We start from the raw sequence: 19,366 nt of genomic DNA on the forward strand, positions 1-19,366 counted from the left end.
CAGCAGGGCCTGACAGAAAAACTGCGTGGTAGGATACGGGGTGTTTGTGGGATTTCTTTGTTGCTTTGTTTTGCTTTTAAAGTATCAATGTTAAAGTGTCATTTAACGAAAATATTAGTCCTCCAGTCATCCAATCTCCACCTTCCTATATAGGTTTAAATGCCAGAAATTAGAGAGAAGACTAACCAAATGCTAGGTATTTATTTTCACAAAAAATAAGTAATCCTGTTGTCACATGTTACCAAGGAGCCTAACAAAGCCCACTTACTTTTACTCCAGCTCTGTTCCCACTAGGCAGCTACCTGTATTCCAAGGCTGAAAAAAAAAAGTGTCTAATCCTCAGAGCAAAAATTTGAGATTGTATCTGGGGTGGGTGCAAGATAATAGATTGTATTTCTCTGTGTCACAAAGGAAATCAGCCTCCTTGTTTTGGTCAGAAGTCCATTTTCATCAATTACTGTGCCACCTGCCAGTAATTTTTGGAACATGAAAAACGAGGTAGTATTGGCTCCTGGAACTAGCCACCTTTCTCAGCATCAAAGCACCAGGAGAAATTTCATCATTTGGAACAAGATTAAGCCTCCTCCTCTTCCTTGCAACACACACCTAAAGACGGATGAGGGAAGAGTGCAACTCACTCACTTCATCCCATGTTCTATTTCCTTTTTTCAAACATTTATAGATTAAGTGCCAGATTAGGTACTGAAGATACAAAAATACACTTAAAGAGCTCACAGTCTAGTAGAAAAACAAATAAACAAGTGAATAAAAGAGAACTGATTGAGGAAGAGTGCGTAGATGTACTTTTCCCTATTCTGCCTGCTAATACAACTAAAACCCTGGTCGTTGCATATAGAAAAAACACAAGAGGCTCTGAGAGATGGAAAGGAAGAGGCAGACCAACTAGGGGCTTCAAAACCCAAGGAACCTCACAGTGCTGATTCTCCTGGGTATTCTTTTTGCCTCACATATCCCAGGCCTGCAGCTGAAGAAGCCAGGAACCTGGAAATGCCAGCAGATACAGCCAGATAAAACCAAACAAAACCAGAACACCAATAACAACAAAAGCCCACTCTTCCTAGCCAAAGGACCAGGAAAGAGGTAGCCCGGCAAAATAGAAAACTTTTAGATAATAACTGCTCTACTCCACCCAAATGCCACAGAATCGTGGCTCACCCCTACCTGCACCAGCAGAGGGATGGGGGGCCTAGACTTACACTCTCACCAGGCCTATAAGGAAGTGTTCCTTCCCTTCCCTGCTGGATTAGTGTCCGAGGAAACTTCACAGAGAATCAGTACTTTCACCAACACCTGGTGCTAACAAGGCCACCCCTACCCCCAGTGTCAGTGGAGGCCATGTGGGGAGTAGTAAGGTTGCCATCAGTGGAGGCCCTGTGGGGAGCTGGAACTCCTAACCTGCCCAACAGTAACGAGGAGCCCCTCTCCAGGTGTCAATGGAGACCACGTGGGGAATCCAGACTCCTATACCTGCCTGGCTATAACAAGGCACCCTGCTCCCCAATTCCTCTGCCTGATTAGTATCAGAAGAAGCCAACTAAAACAGAAAGTTTAAATAAGATTCAGAGTCCCAAATGTCCAAGCTTTAATGAAAAAGCACTAATAATATCAAGAATGAGGGAGATCTTGAACTGAAAGAAAACAGACAACACCTAGATGACAGAGACGGTAGAATTATCTGACAAAGATTTTAAAGCAGTCATTATAAAAATGTTTCAACAAGCAATTATGAACAAGCTTGAAAAGAAAAAAAAAATAGAAAAAAAGACCAGCAAAGAAAAGTTCCAGCAAAGAAACAGAATCTATAAAGAACTAAATGGAAATTTCATAACTAAAATGTAAAATAAAAACAATACCTCAATGGATGGACTCAACAGCACAGTGGATGGGACAGAGGAAAATATCGGTGAACTGAAAGACAGACCAATAGAAATTACTCAGTCTGAACAACAAAGAAAACAGAATGGAAAAAGAAAGAGAAGAGAGTCACAGAGATTTGTGGGATTATAACAAAGGATCTAACATTTGTGTCATCAGATTTCCAGAAGGAGGAGAGAAAAAGAATAGGACTGAAAAAAAAAAAAAGTACTAAAAGGAATAACGGCTGAAAACTTATATTTAGCAGAGGATAAATCTACAGATACAAGAAGCAGAGAAAACCCCAAAGAAGATAAACCCAAACAAATTCATGTCAAGACATTATAGTCGAATTGCTGAAAACTAAAAGCAGAAAAAATATTTTGAAAGCAGTGAAAAATGACACCTTACCTGTAGGGGATAAACAATTTGAATGACAGCAAATTTCTCATGAGAGACATGGAGGCCAGAAGAAGTGGCATAAAATTTTTCAAGCACTGAAAGAAGACAGTAACCCAGGTTCCTATATCCAGTGAAAGTACCCTTTAAGAATGAAAGGGCTATAACTCAACAACAAAAAGACAAACAACTCAATTTAAAGATGAGCAAATGATTTGAAAAGAATTTCTCCAAAGAAGGTATTCATTCATTCAGCAAGTACGTGCAAAGATGCTCAGTACCATTAGTCACTAGGGAAATGCAAATCAGTAACACAGTAAGATACCACTTCACACTTTCCAGAACGGCTATAATTTTTAAAAGGGAAAATAACAAGTGTTGGTGAGGATGAGGTGAAACCGGAACCCTCATACACTGGTGGTAGGAATATAAAATGTTGCAGCTGCTGTGAAGAACAGTTTAGTGGCTCCTCAATGTGTTAAATATAGAACAAAACCAGTCATTTCACTCCTCCGAATATATCCCAGAGAACTGAAAGCAGATACCAAATACTTGCACATGCCCACCCATAGCAGCATGCTATTTACAACAGTCAAAAGGTAGAAACAACCCAAACGTCCATCAATGAGTGAATGATTAAACAAACTGTAGTGTGTGTGTATATATACTCGGATATTATTTGGACATAAGAAGGGATGAAGTACTGATATGCTACAATTTGGTTGAACCTCGAAAACATTATGCTAAATGAAATAATCCAGACATAAAAGGTCACATGTTGTATGATTCCATTTATACAAAGTGTCCAGAATGGGCCAATCCATAGAGACAGAAAGCAGATCCATAATTGCCAGAGGGTGGAGAACGACTTCCTTTGGTACAGGGCTTCCTTCTGGGGTGATGAAAACATTCTAGAACTAGACAGTGGTAATGGTTGCACAAAATTTTGAATGTACTAAATGTACACTTTAAAATGGTTAAAATCGTGAACTTTATGGTATGTGTACTTTACTACAATTTGGAAAATTAGTAAAGGGGAAATCCGAGCAAGATTTTTTTGTAAATACAGACAAAATTATTCTAAAACTTATGTGGAAAGGCAAAGGAACTAGAATAGCTAAAACACATTCTGAAAAAGAAGAATTAAATGGGAGATATCAGCTTCCCATTTTCAAGACTTATTAAAGGGCTACAGTAGTCAAGATGGTATGGTACTGCTTCGCACAACTTGTGTTTGGAATGATCCTATTGTGTAAAATAAAGGCATTTATATGTTCCAACAACAACAAAAAAAAAGAATGGTATGGTACTGGCAGAAGAAAAAATATACAGCTCAATGAAACAGAACAGAGAACCCAGCAGTAGACTCGTACAAATATGCCAACTCATTTTTTTTCACAAAGGTTCAAAAGCAATTCATTGGAGAAAGAACAGCTTTTCCAATTACATTGCTGAAGAAACTGGACATCCATGGGCAAACAAACAAACAAAAACCAAAAGCAAGCTAACAAACAGAACTCTCAACCTAAGTCTCACACCTTATACAAAAACTAACTCAAAGAGGATCACCAACCTAATGGGAAGTATAATACTTTTAGAAAAAATCTCTTCATGATCCAGGGCTAGACAAAGATTTGATACCAAAACCATGATCAGTAAAAGGAAAAACCAATAAAGTAGACTTCATCAAAATTTACTGTTTGCTCTTCAAAAGACCTGTTATGAGGCTGAAAAGACAAGCTGCTAATTGGGATAAAATATGTGTAATTCACACACCCAACAAAGAACTGTTGTCTAGAATACATAAGAACTCTTTACTTCAACAGTATAAAAAAATTCAATGAGAAAACAGTCAAAAGACATGAAGGAACATTTCCCCAAAGAGAATAAACAGATAGCAAATAAGCACATGAAAAGATGTTCAGCATTACTAGCCATTAGGGAAATACAAATTGAAACCACAATTAGATATGACTACATACCCATTAGAATGGTTGAAATGAAAAATAATGACAACCTCAAATGCTGGTGAGAATAATGCAGAGAAACCAGATCACTCATACACTGCTTGTGGGGATGTAGAATGGTACAGCTACTCTGGAGAAGTTTATTTTTTAAAAACAGTTTAATTTTTTTAACTATGCAATTTTCACATGACCTAGCATTGCACTCCTGGACATTTATCCCAGAGAAATAAAAATTAATGTTCATACAAAACGCTTTCCACAGATGTTTACAGCAGATCTATTAACGAAGGCCAAAAATTGGAAACAAGGCAGATGTCCTTCAATAGGTGAATGATTAAACAAACTGTGATACATGGAATACTACTCAGCCATAAAAAGGAACAAACTATTGATAAACACACAACCTGGATGAATCTCCAGAGAATTATGCTGGGTGAAAAAAGCTAATCCACAAAGGTTACATACTGTAAACTGTTTATATAACATCCTTAAAATGACGAAATTATGGAAATGGCGAATGGATTAGATGTTAAGGTAGAGATGGAGATGGGAGGGAAATGAATGTGGCTGTATGAGGGATCCTTGTGATGGAAATGTCCTTTATCTTGACTGTATCAGTGCCAATATCTTGGTTGTAATATTGTGCTATAATTTTGCATGGTGTTACCATTGGGAGAAACTGGATAAAGGGTACCTGGGATCTCCCTGTATTATTTCTTACAACTGCTCAACTGCTTGTAAAGCTATAGTTCTCTATCTCTCTCTCTCTTTTTTTTTTTTTTTTTTTTTGATGTGGAGAAGGTAATTAGGTTTGTTTGTTTGTTTATGTAGGTTCTGAGGATTGAACCAGCCATGCATTCTACCACCGAGCTATACCTGCCTCATATAATTATCTCAAAATAAAAAGTTTAATGTATATTTATGGATAGAGTCTCAGTTTTGCAAGATGAAAAGAGTTCTGGAGATTGGTTGCACAACGATGTGAACATACTTAATACAACTGGGCTGTACACTTAAAAATGGTTAAGATAGTAAATTTTGTTATGTGTATTTTAAAAAAACAAAAAAGTTTCATTTTAAAAAGTAGGAAGATTTTGCAAACAAACAAAAACTAGAATTGATTAGGGCTAGAGAAGAGGTAGTCTCTTCCTGGGAATGGGAAAAAGTGCAATTAATTCCACCAGAGGAAGTGAAGAAGCATTAGCATGACTGCAGCACCCCAGCGAAGCCAGCATTAGAATTCCTGGCATTTAAAGTTTTACATTGGCTGGGGATGCTGAAGGCACCTGATAGGGGATGGGAGGCAAGAATGCTAAACGCACCGGACTGGGCAGGACATTCCCACTTTGCCCCTCCCACAATGTCAGTAAGGCCCCACTAGAAGCACTGAAGTCAGCTTTACACTCAAGGTCCCTATGACACACCTCAATATGTTTTGAACCCTAATCTCTCCTTTTTTTTTAATTTTATTACTTTCACTGCCTCTGCTCCGTACTTACCAGTTACACACATTCACCTTTACAAACAAGAAAATAATCCCTTTTCCAGATGTTAGAAGCTCTGCAGCTCCCGTGGAGATTAGGAACTTCTGATGGCTGGCTCCATCAAAATAATAATTTTTTTTTTAATAGTGTGCTTAATTCTTCACCTGAGGGTAAGTGGTCAGGATGTTGCACCACAAAAGCATGAAACACAAAAACACTTTACAGCAACAGAATTGAGTTCTACCCAAATAGTTAACCGTGAGTTTTCGCCTCTATAAGACCTCAAGATAGAAATGAATATAAACCAAAAAAGCAAAACAAAATCCTGTTTGAGGAAAGCATCGTAGGAACTTGTTTGAAAACTCAGAGATTTTATGAAGAATGCACTAACCATTCTGTCTCCAGGCTGCTGTTCTAATCTACAGATCCTAGACTTGAGCTGTGACATTTCTAGCCTCCAGCCAGCCCTACCCACTACAGACTGAGACCCCCAATCTGAACCGACAAAAGCTAATTCTTTACTATCCATCCTGTTGCTACTGTTTGTCCTGAATTCAGTGGTTTTCGTATACTGACAGACTTGTTGGTTTGTCTCGTCTGAAGTCAAGGGGAGATTCTGTCAGCAACCATGGACCTCTCAGTTTATTCCTGGACAAGTTTTTCCTCCAAGTGCATGGCTTGTCCCTATACTTGTGACACTAAATGTGCAAAGATATCTAGTTATACCACCTCTTAAATTTTCTCTAATTGTTTAATACATTGTGCAATTTAAAAAATCTGAACATACGGCTAGCATATACTTAAGCTCAATGTTTGGTGGAATTTAAAGTAAATAAAAACAGTATAAAAACAACAAAACAAAACACAACACAAAATATAGGACATATACTGTAATGGATAGTGTTCAGCAACTTGATTTTCAGAACTGCTTGAGGGCCACAGTAGACTTGCTTCAAAGGCAATGTAAAATAATCTTGGAGCTGGAAAAGAAGAATCTGCCTATGGTTCCGTTATTGCTTTGAGCTACATATTGACTGACTTTCTCAAGGTTAATTTAGCAAGTGTCTACCTTGCTCTTACCACTGTCCCCAGTAAAGGCTCCCAGACTAGGTGGTGGCTAGGATTTGGCAGTATCACAGTGAAGAATCACCTCTTGTCTATTTTAACACTCTAGTAAGAGGTATATATATCCCCAAGAAATTATGTTAAAATGTCAAGGACACATATTTGAGCATCTTTCTGAGGATAGGGCTCTTATTGCTTGTTAGATTTACAAAAGGAGTTTGTGATCCAAAAAAAGTTAAGAACCATTAATTTATAAACTCTCAGTCCCAAGTAATGACACTGCCAACATCCTAATAAGTTCAACAAAAGGAAACCTATCTTTTTCTGCACTGGCGGTCTTTGATTTTAGAAACATTTTATTTTGGGAACTCTCATCTTAATACAGGAAATTGCAAGCACTGCTTTCTTCACCTTTGCAGGAATTGATAAAAAAAAAATCAAATGTGTGGATAAAGGTGGTATAAAGAATGTGTCTTTATATAGTTGCTCCAAATGGGTAAAATGGAAAAATTCCAAGCTACAAAAAAAGAATGCCTTTTTATTTCATTTAAATTTAAACTCACACTTTCAAAAATATTTGATTTACTTTTATTTTAACTTTAATTTAAATTTGAAGTAATCTGCAAAAAAAAAAAAAGCCTCACTTGTAACCAAGAAAAAATATAACAAACAACTAACCTAAAAACAGAAAATTCAAAAGCTACAGAAAAGACAAAATATATAGCAAAACGCAAGCTAATATAAATACTGTAATTGAGCATTATATTTCCTTTTGGGTTTCTAAACAGTTAAAACAAAAAGAGAAAGAAAATGAGTTATATAATTCTCACTGCTTCTTAAAAGGAAATATATCAAGCTGCCCAAAAGGGCAACTTTTATTATATGGTGAATTTATCAAATAGGCCCTTATACCTATATCAACTGAATACTGTAATGGCCACCACTGGGTTTATCTGAAAAGAATTTGAAAAAGTATCTTGTTTTCTTTTTTTTTTTTAATTGGCACAAAATAAAAGGCTATGAAATTACTGTCTTCTATTTTTTTTCCAGCATACTGTTAGAAGTTAGGGGTTTAATTATGTAGTTTAAATGAGTGAAACACTTTAGAATTCAGTTGAACTCCTTAGGTACATAAAAGCTGGATGCCAGGCTGTTTCTGTTCTTACACTTACTGATGGGCCCATTCTCTTAGCCAGCACTCTAATCTGAAGATCTAGGGGTTGTTTTCTCTGTTCTACTCTCGCACATCCTTGTCTAAATCTGTACTTTTTCTGTTTCCCTTGTCATACTTTAAACTCAGCCACTTTTGAATCTATAAAAGACATTATAATGCAAAGAGTATTGGCTTCTGCGTCAGGTTAATCTGGACCTGAATTAGGCAAACCTTGGGCAAGATGGTCCTCTGAGCTTCAGCTTCCTTATCTGTAAAATAGGGATAAAAATCTACCTCTCAGGGTTGTAATAAGGATTAGAAATATCATCATGCAGCTCACTCCGCATAGTATCTGGCACCAGCAGATGTTCAGCAACGCTATTATTTAAACTACTTTTAGTATCATGATTAGCCTTGTCCAAGGTAGACCTGTTTTTATTGTCTCATGACAATTCTCCCTACCCATTTCCAAGACTTCCCCCTTATTGTAAAACTACCATAATACCCTCTTGCTGCATATCTCCTGTCAGCTAACCTTGTCTGTGCTTTCAAAGATAGCTCCACCCTCAGCCCCTCAGGTGGGATTTTTTTTTACCTCAGCACAAACAGTATACAAATTATCCAGCTCATTCCACTACCTTCCCTGTTTCAGCTTCTTTACAGATTCTGAACACTGAATGAGCATGTAGTAACTTAAAACTACAATATAAATGACGTCAAAGGGGTAAGGGAGATAGGTCTGTAAATGGAATGGGAAAGATCAAAAGACCTGAACCATGCTCCGAATCATCCTGAGTGTGCAACAAAGAGTGAGTGACTATCTTCTAGAAGAGCAGAGGAACTTTTCCTATCAAGAGCCATAGACTAAGAGAAAACAGACTAAGGCTTTATAAGAATCACGAGAGAAGTAATCTTATCTACTTCTAAAAACAGGCATTGTCAAAAGTAGTAACAGTTAGTCTCAAGAACAATATCAGAGCATCAGGAAGTCCTGTAGCTTTACCTGAGACAAGACTGACCATTTCTCATTGTTTCCATGGCCACAGTCACAGTCCTGAATGGCTGACTCTGCTTCCACTCTTCCCCTACTTCCAAAATCATTTTCTTTCGTTCGTTTGTTCTTTCTTTCCTCCTTTCTTTTTAATGGAGGTAGTGGGGATTGAATCCAGGACTTCATGCATGAGCTCTACCACTGAGGTATATACCTCCACCCACCAAAATCATTTTCTACAGAGCAGTGAGAACTACCTGATTTTTAAATTTGGATTATGACATTATCATTGTGTTTTGATTTATACTTCTGTTTTTCTCCTTCTTTCTTGTCTTCTTTTGAATAATCAAGTTTTAGCCTTATTTTGTTACTTTTCCATATTACTTTTTTTATTGAAGTATAGTTGCTGTACAAGTTACTGTTGTACAACATAGCAATTCACAATTTTTAAAGGTTATACTCCATTTATACTATTACAAAATATGGCTATTCCCCCATGTTGTACAATATGTCCTTGTAGCTTACTTTATACTTAATGGCTTATACCTCTTAATCCTCTACCCCTATGTTGCTGCTCCCCTCTTCCCTCTCCCCACTGGTAACCACTAGTTTGTTCTCTATATCTGAGTCTGCTTCTTTTTTGTTATATTCACTAGTTTGTTGTATTTCTTAGATTCCACATATAAGTGATATCATACAGTGTTTGTCTTTCTGTCTGACTTATTTCACTTAGCATAATACCCACCAAGTCAATCCATGTTGTTGCAAATTGCAAGATTTCATTCTTTTTTATGACTGAGTAGTACCCCATTATATATATTTATTTTGCTATTTTAATTCCTTTTTTTTTTCTCCTCTTGGTTTAGAAATAACACACTCTATTTTTTTGTTACTTTGGTACCTACCCCCACAATTCATAATTATTAAAGCATAAATCCAATCAAATTTGACACTCAAAAACAATATGAGAAACTAAGACAGCTTTAATCATAATTCCTCTACTGTTTTATGTGTTATTATTGTGTTTTTCACTGCCATTAAGCAGTCATTTTTAAAATACGGCAATTCTTTGTTTAGATTTAGATACATTTATCTCTTTGTTTACCATTCCCTCTCTCATCTTCATTCATTCTTCTTTGCTCAAAACCATCCTTTCTGTAGTAAATATTTTAAACAGTAACTTTATTTTTTAAAATTTGTATTTTATTTCTTTTGGTGGGGGGAGGAAATTAGGTTTACTTATTTATCTGTTGTTAGAGGAGGTACTGGGGATTGAACCCAGGACCTCATACATGCTAAGCATGCACTCTACCACTTGAACTATACCCTCCCCCCTTAAACAGTAATTTTAATTAGAATTTATTAGTGGTAAATTCCTTCAGGTTTTGGATCATTTGAAATGTTTTACCCATTTTTAATTCTGGAATAATATTTTAGCTGAGTGTAGAAGTCTAGGTTGACAATTATTAACTCTCAGCTTATTAGACCCACACCACAACTGTGTTTGGAACTAAATAGAGACAAGACCACTCTGCAACAACAAAAATGTCCAAACATTCCCTCTTAACATGGGTAGTTGCTACTTTTTTTGTTATTTTAACCAATTTTGTCTCCAATCCTTCTTTAATCTTTCTGCATCCTAGATAGAAATTTAGATACCCAATCATTGAAATACTCTTTCTTTTTGACAATATTCAATCCAAAATTGGCCCTTACTATTTTAAACTCTCATTCAGAATCATCCAACAGAAGCCTCGTCTCTACAAAAGGCAAATTCTAATTTCCCCTACTGAAATGATCCCACAATTCCACTGCAGCACTCTCTCCCTTGCTGCAGCAATAAATCCAATTCTTTTTTACCTCGGAAATAGATGAGATTTGACAAGATATTGGTCAAATTTCTTCAATAATCTCAAAGAGCCCACAGATGGCTTCCTTCTTTAAAATTTTACTATGGGTATTTTCAAACATTTACCGAAAGAAAGAGACTTATATAATGAATTCCTGTATCTCCATAACCCAGTTTCAACAATTATCAATTCAAGTTTCAATCTTATTTTATCATTACCTCCACCTGGTTCTCCCTCATCTTGAATTATTTGGAAGCAAACCCCAGCTATCATATCTTTTCATCTGAAAATATTTCAAGATGTATCTCTAAAAGACAAGCACTTATTTTTTTAAAAATACCATTTATCACACCAACAACTTTAACAATAATTCCTTATAAATCATTAAGGATCCAGTAAATGTTCATCAACATTCAAGTTCCTCCAACTATCTCATAATTTCGTTTTTGTTTTCCTGAATTAGAATCCAACAAAGTTCATACTCTGCAACTGTTTGATGTCTCTTTAAATGTATTTAGTCTATAGTTTCCCTCTCCATCTTTTCTTCTTCTTCTTCTTCTTCTTTTTTTTTTTTTTTTTCCAATTTATTAGTTGAAGAACCCAGGTCACTTGTTCTAAAGAGTATTCCCACAGTCTGGATTTGCATCTCTGAAGCATCACTTGATGCCTCCCACGTGTCTTGTAAATAGATAGTAAGTTCTAGACTAGTGGTTGATAAGACTCAGACTGAAGGGTTTTTTTGCAAGACTACTTCATAGGCAGAACTGGGTATTCACCTATGATCAGGAAGACACGTTTGTCTCTCCTTTTGTGATGGTAACAGCTATTGTTATCATTGCCTAGATACATTAATTCACTACGAGTTGTAAAATGTTGATATTGTAATTATGCCATACCTTCTTCATTTATTTGCTGGAAAACTTCTATAAAGAGAAGATTTCCCCTCATCTTCAGTTCCCCCAGGAAAACTAGGATAAATGCTTGATTCTTTCCAGTTTCAAAATAATGAGTTGTTCCCATATCATTCTCCAACAATGACCAATGAGGTTTTTATTTTTAAGTATCATTGTGAAATCACAGATTTAAGCATATCTAATATGTTTAGGTCTATTGCAGATAGCATCTATTTTGACACTCAAATTGTCCCATCTTTGGCCAGTGGGAACTATTCTAGTTGCTTCTAAGCCTTTTGATACAATAGTCATAGTCTTTGAACACTTGCTTGCTTTGGACAATTCCTGTCCCATATCTGAAATCAGCCATTTCTCCAAGGAATTTTTTTAGTGCAAATGGTATTTAGATAACTCAAATTGGACACAAGGGTGTTCATTGCTACTGGCTTATTGTTTCTAGGCCTTTTCAGGATAAAGTTAGGGAATGTTTTCAGATAAAATACACCACTGAGGTCTTTATAAACTTTAAGTATATGTTATATATAAAAGTGTAACTATGACTTATACTTCCAATTTAAATTCAGAATTATAGAGTTTTTACTTAATTTCATCCATCATAAATCTGTTATCTTTTTCTTCCACATCAAAAATCCTGTTTCATAAAGACTCATTTGTTTTATCCCACAATACCCCTACAATGCTTTCAGAATAACAATACCAACACTACCACCAACAATATGACCGCTTTAAAATATTTTTGCACTCCTCTTTATTCTCAGACTATATCCCACTTGGGATGCCATGGTCAAATTGCTGTGTTTTAAAGTCACTTGGATAGTTTGGTTTGGGTCATTTTACATTTTTGTAGTAAAAGCCCTTGTGATATGGTTTCACGTGGTGGAGAGAAAAGCTAAATTTTCCAGATAATATGTGTAACAAAGAGAAGAGTACTGTGTAGGCCTCCGGATTCTGAATTAAATGTGGAGTCAGTTAATGCAGATAGATGCCTTAGGGACACTATTTGAAATCAGCCTTTGTGTCAATTTCACTTGGCAAGTACTAAGAGATGAGGATGTCTGATGCCTACGGCTGCAAAAACAGGACATCACTACCTTCCACTGTCTTGAAAGGTCACAAGATTATGTTACTCCATAAACGTATCTTTCTGAATCTCTTTTTTTCCCTCAGTTTATCTCCCTAAGTTCCTCTCCTCTATGGATTGATATCCTTCAAAAAATTCTATCCCCATCCCTGCTTCACCTCTTTGCCTTTGCTAACAGCTCCTCGTTGGTACAGTGGTTAGTATCCCCGCCTGTCTCTTTGCCTTTGCTAGCCTCCTCCTCCAGCAGCTCAGGAGGTTATATTTTTGTGTGTATGTTTGGGAAGAGGAATTGCTACATAAATGAAGGGAATGAAAATGGAGAAGGCAGGGGGACAGACAGCTGCAAGGATCTGAGCTGGTAGAGTGAAATAAACCCTCATCCTAAACAACTCAGAGCTCAGATTTCTTCTCTAGACAGCTGGCTTCTTTAGTCCTTCTGAAATACTCTGCAAAGAGTGGGGAGGGGCTGTGAAATACCTCTGCTATGGACCTTATTTAAATTCAGCTACCTCCTAGATATGCTCTGTAGAAACTAAATACAGTATTCAATACAGCAGGGATGAGGGTGGTGAACAAAAGTCACACAACTGTTCACTCTAATTTTTAAAGGCCAGGAGCTCATTATTGACAATGCTGGAGGGCTGCCTGGAGTAGGCAGTGACTAGAACTATATAAGCTTGAATTGGATATCTGATTTGCTTATCATATTTCTGCCCTACCTCCCCCACTTGGCACCCTATACTCCATATTCTTTCTAATCCTCCTGCCCTCCCCACTCCCCCTATTCCCACACCCTACCCCCACCAACCTTCCTGGAATTTTGGACTTAGCTATTTTTAAAACAGTCAACTCAGTAGCCACCTCCCTCCCCTGCTCAGCTGTCCAGCACTCCGGCCAGCCATATACTCCCCCATCCCCCCACACCAGACCTTCTCTGGTTCCCTGACCTCAGTGAGATTGCAGCCGGTCCGGGGAACTGGGGGAGACATGAAGAACGAGACGGGGGATCCCCTGGCTGGAGCTGATGGACAGAGTAGACAGTCATGGCTGGAGAATTGGATATCAGACTAATGTCTGACCTCTGGAAACAGTAAGTCAAAATGAAATTACAATTCCTTTAATAAGCTTTTGGATTGAAGTTAGACCTTCATAAAATTACGACACTTACTTGGATGTCTCTGGTGCAAAAGCTAGGATCTCTTCCCTACCAAGTTGCCCCAATCTCCATTTCTTCTTCCGTCTTATTTCCTTCTGGCTTCTGGCCATTAGAAGTTTAAACCCCCTCTCTCTCCTGAGAGTCTTAGTTCTCCTTACCTTGTTACCTCAAGACTTCTGATGAAGTCTCCTTCTCCAGGAGGAGCTGCCCACATCTCCTATTCTGTGGTTTTCTCACCAACGCCAAATTTAGCCTCAGATGATTAGTCACTGATACCCTTCTACCCTGCCCCCACTTAGCAGTGCCCTTCACATTGGACTTCCAAAGGTGGGCGCTACTCCTTGTTGTAAATGACTTCTCCCCACAACTCTGGTCCCATCATTCTATTCTCCCTTCTGCATGACTGTCTCTCAGTCATATCCTTACCCCAGGAGAGGGTAGTTTGGCAAAAGGAGTTAGCCCCTCCCCAAGCCCCGTCCTCATCAAGACTGAAAACTTCTAAACTTGCAAAGTGAAGATTAATGGAAGGAGTGGTTCTGCAGTCGGGTTTGGAAAACTATAAGAACTGTTGACTCACAACAAACAAATATTGATCTGCATGCTTGGTTTGCATCCCATTATTCCACGAGAGAGAGGGATTGTAACTGCAGCTCTCTAGAGTAAATAAAAGAGACTGGTTCCCTTTTCATTTGAATATTGATGTTCTAGAGAGGGGGTGGGTCTACCACCCTAACTCCTTCTTGCTTAAAATTCTGACACAAAGGAGGAAAAGAAATGAATGACCCCTAGAGGTCTCCCCTCCTAACGGAGAGGGGCAAATAAGAGGCATGTTTCTGAAGTATTTTCAGATCCTAATTCTACTGAGGAGCGCACTGATCTATCCACATGATTCCTCTTTTTTTTTCTTTTCTTTTCTTTTTTTTTTTTTTTTTTTTTTTTTGCCATTTCTGCTGTGTGGTAGCTCAGAATGGGGCAATACAGTGGACTCTGCCTCTCTGCCTCCCTGAGTCCACTCAACCTTTCTTCCGCCCCCACCTAGGGGTATTGCACAAGGGACCGGAAAGTGGCCACAAGAGCAGGGCACAAAGGCTTAACAGGCACTTCCAGTTTGGAGAGCCCCATTCTCCCCGAACTTCAGTCTACTTATCTTTTTCTTGATCGCACCAGATTCTCTTCACATCATTCTGAACAGTCTTCAACTCTTCTCTTTCCCCATGCCCAGCCAAATTTCTTTTTTCAGTCCCTTACAGGACGTCCGGTCAAAATTCCCTAGGTAGGAGGGTCATCAGCTGGAAAGAACCGGAGCCTGGGGGGACCTGGCTGGCTAGGTATGGGGGACCCAGGCCAGTCCCCTAGTGCCTGGTCCCCCCATGGCAATCCCCCAACTCTAAGCACTCTCACTCTCCTGCTGCTCCTCTGTGGACATGGTAAGGAAGGGTTAGGGAAGGGTTTGGGGAATCTAGAGGGTAGACTGTTATGTAGGGGTGGCATGCCAGCATGTGTGAGTGAGAAGAGGTGGGTGCGGAGGCGCCGCAGTCACTTGCCCCACTCTCAGATGGGTGTATTTTATGTCCCACCCGGCTTGGGAAGGGCGCTGGGAAGCCCCGGTCAACAAGCAGGAGAGATATAGCAGGGCTTGCACGTTTTCAGCAAGACTGAACGCGAACAGGGCTCGGAGGCTGGGGGCTGGGGGCCGGGGAGGGCTCTCAGCTGGGTTTTAGGAACGGCTGCATTCCCTGATGGGATCTGGGAGAGTCATGATAGAGCAGGGACCTGGGGACCATCTCACAATCCTGTCTCCCTTCCGTCCTCAGCTCATTCTCAATGCAAGATCCTCCGCTGCAATGCTGAGTATGTATCGTCCACCCTGAGCCTTAGAGGTGGGGGTTCGCCTGGAGCCTTCCGAGGAGGAGGAGGAGGAGGAGGAGGAGGAGGAGGAGGCGGAGGAGGAGGAGGAGGAGGCGGAGGAGGAGGAGGAGGAGGAGGCCGGGGTGGAGGGGTGGGCTCCAGCGGCCTCTGTCGAGCCCTCCGCTCCTACGCACTCTGCACTCGGCGCACGGCCCGCACCTGCCGCGGGGACCTTGCCTTCCACTCTGCGGTGCACGGCATCGAAGACCTGATGATCCAGCACAACTGCTCCCGCCAGGGCCCCACCGCCCCTCCCCCGCCCCGAGGCCCCGCCCTGCCGGGCGCCGGCCCGGTCAGGTCCTCTGGCCCTCCAGCCCCTGACCCCTGTGACTATGAAGGCCGGTTTTCCCGGCTGCACGGTCGGCCCCCAGGCTTCCTGCACTGCGCCTCCTTCGGGGACCCCCACGTGCGCAGCTTCCACCACCACTTTCACACGTGTCGTGTCCAAGGAGCCTGGCCCTTGCTGGATAATGACTTCCTTTTTGTCCAGGCCACCAGCTCCCCCGTGGCATCGGGGGCCAACGCCACCACCACCCGGAAGGTCAGGGACTCAGCTGCTCCTCCAGACCCTCTCATGGTCACCCCCGGGTACCTCTCCCATGCCATTCCCACTGTTTCATAGCAATGCTCCCTATTCCCTTTCCTCCTCGACTACTTCCACATCTTGAATCACTCCCTCCCACCCAACACTTGCTCCAGTAAATCACTTCCCCTCGGTGGGAATTTTGCTCCAAAGCAGAAAACACTGAAAAGGAAGTTGGGGAGAGGGAAGCTGAGCCCTGGGTTGAGGAGTTACAGAAGGGAAGCTTCTTCTCCTGTGGGAGTCTCTGAAATTGAGACCAAAAAGGAGAGAGGGGTGGAGCAGGGTTGAGGCAATACTGGAACATAAAGAAGGGATCGAATTGTGAGGACCATGACAAGCCTTGCATCTCTGCTGGGATCAGATCCCTGAATAGGTAATGAGGCCTGATAAGTGGAGGGGGATGCACAGCGCCCCAAATAAGCTGTTTTCCCTCTTGCCCTCACAGCTCACCATTATATTTAAGAACATGCAGGAATGCATCGATCAGAAGGTCTACCAGGCTGAGGTGGACAATCTTCCTGCAGCCTTTGAAGATGGATCTATCAACGGAGGTGACAGACCTGGGGGCTCAAGTTTATCCATTCGAACTGCTAACCCTGGGAGCCATGTGGAGATCCAAGCTGCCTATATTGGCACAACTATAATCATTCGGCAGACAGCTAAGCAGCTCTCCTTCTCCATCAGAGTAGCTGAGGATGTGGCCAGGGCCTTCTCAGCTGAGCAGGACCTGCAGCTCTGTGTTGGGGGATGCCCTCCAAGCCAGCGACTTTCTCGTTCAGAGCGCAGTCGTCGGGGAGCTATCACCATTGATACCGCCAGACAGCTGTGCAAGGAAGGGCTACCAGTTGAAGACGTTTACTTCCATTCCTGTGTCTTTGATGTTTTAATCTCTGGTGACCCCAACTTTACTGTGGCAGCTCAGGCAGCTCTGGAGGACGCCCGAGCCTTCCTGCCAGACTTGGAAAAATTGCATCTCTTCCCCTCAGATGCGGGGGTTCCTCTTTTCTCAGCAACCCTCCTAGCCCCACTCCTTTCTGGGCTCTTTGTTCTGTGGCTTTGCACTCAATAACTAGGCTAGCAATCCTGTGACTGGCTTAGAAATGATTTGGGGATAGAGATTGACAAGGAAGAACATAAAGAATCACTGAAGGAAACAGTGGGGGACTAGAAGACACATGAAACAATGACATTTATCTGGAGTAAGGTAAGGCTGCAGTTCAGGCTTGAAATGATCACAGAATAAGGATTCTGGGCAAGGTTTCTGCATTCCAGACCTCTGTAGGGGTTCTTCACCAATTTTCCCAGTCTTGTTTATAATAAGCAAATTGTTCCAGTCCATCTACTCCTGAGATCACCCCTACAAGCTTAGAGGTTATAAGGGTCCTGATGATCAGTAGAAAAATTAAGGGTTGAGACTTTCAACAGGGAAGAACTGAAAGAGAAAGACATGATCATAACCCATCAGAAACTCAAAATCTAATATTTTCTCTTGGAAGATGGAAAGAAGAGGAAATGACAGGGGCAAGAGTCTGTTTGATAAGCTTATGTGGGTAAGATGTGTTCTGCTTTCTTGGTTCACAAATGAAGCAGGGGTTGTCCGGACCTTTGGGGAAGGGAATCTCTGTCTTTGGAGAGTGCCACAGACAGGAAGGAAGCTATCATCCCCACCCCTAATTAATCTGTTATTAAAGCTATAAATTATCCACATCCTCCTCTGTTGCCTGCATTGAATCTCTTTACAGACACTTGAAATGGAATAAAGGCAAGGTGTTCACTCCACTGAAACAGAGCTCAGAAGTATCAGACATTGCTTCTGCACTCAGGAAGTTTACAGGCTATTAGGGAGACAAAAACGGTTTCATATGAAGGAGTGATGAGTGTGTAATTATTCACTAAATTCTATGGCACTATGAACTCAAATGGGAAGATGATTGATGCGAACTCAAGAAATAATTGGTAATAAGAGGTAATAGAGGACATGGGATTTGAAGTGATCTTTGAAGACTGGGTAGGAATTGAATTAAGGACCTTCCAGGCAATGGAAGCCATGTGGAACTATGCATAGATTCATGATGCAGTGAGGAAACCAGCAAAACTCAAATGAAGTAGACAAGAAATAATGAGACAGACGGGTAGACGGGCAGAGGCCGGATTATAAAGTGCCTTGAAAGAGGGGCCAAGGAGTTTAAATTCAATTAATAGCTAACATTATCAAGAGCTTATAACCTGCCAGCCCATGTTCTAAACACTTTTAAATTATTAATTCACTTAATCCTCACAACTCTTTAAAGAAGGTCAGATTATCTCTATTTTTAGATAAGGAAACTGAGGTACAGGATGATTAAGCCACTTGCCCACAGTCACACAGCTAATAAACGGGAGAGCCAGAAACTGAACCCAGGCAGTGGGGCTCCAGGGCCTGGGCCCTTACCCACGGCACTGTACTGTCCGGGGAGCAGCCACTGAAGATTTTGGTTGCGGAGCCGCGCAGGGAAGGGGAGTTGCATGCAGTGGCCGCCACCACAAAAGCTACTTTCTTCTTCTGTCACATGAAACCCAAAAGACAGAGCTGAGGAAAGAGGGGGAAAGGCCCCAAATTAAAGGGATCTAGCTGGTCGAAGAGAAGACTGAAAACAGAAGCTGTTCTAGCCCAAGATGTTTTAAAGTAATAGTGCTCCTCGGAACTAAACTATGAAGAGGGTAACATTAACATTCAGCATCTTCCCTGTTTCTGGTGTCAGTCTCCCCTTCAGGCACTCCATTCCCTGGGGCCTGCCCCCACCCTCCGATACATTTGTGCATTTACCCTATCTCCTCCCTCTCCTCTCGGTCTCACCCACCTGACTATACTCCTCCAGAACACATACAGGCACCGGCCAGGGCTTACCAGACAGGATGTCCTGTCTGGTCTGCTATTTCAAATTTCTTTTGCAATTCTTT

General features: G+C 40.7%; 1 protein-coding gene across 2 annotated transcripts; it reads left to right on the forward strand.

Annotated features, from left to right (window-relative positions):
• The first annotated feature begins 13,681 nt into the window (after positions 1-13,681).
• HJV (hemojuvelin BMP co-receptor) lies at positions 13,682-18,133 on the forward strand. Of its 2 annotated transcripts, none has more exons than XM_032464406.1 (4): positions 13,682-13,869; positions 15,158-15,362; positions 15,750-16,384; positions 16,872-18,133. In XM_032464406.1, the coding sequence occupies exons 2-4, from the start codon at positions 15,266-15,268 to the stop codon at positions 17,493-17,495; spliced, it is 1,356 nt and encodes a 451-aa protein (XP_032320297.1). In that variant the 5' UTR covers positions 13,682-13,869; positions 15,158-15,265; the 3' UTR covers positions 17,496-18,133. The 2 variants fall into 2 exon arrangements, with proteins under 2 accessions (XP_032320297.1, XP_032320296.1); XM_032464405.1 differs by having other exon boundaries at positions 13,685-13,869; positions 15,176-15,362.
• Positions 18,134-19,366: the final 1,233 nt, after the last annotated feature.

This window comes from Camelus ferus, chromosome 21 (genome assembly GCF_009834535.1).
Source record: "Camelus ferus isolate YT-003-E chromosome 21, BCGSAC_Cfer_1.0, whole genome shotgun sequence".
NCBI lineage: Eukaryota > Metazoa > Chordata > Mammalia > Artiodactyla > Camelidae > Camelus > Camelus ferus.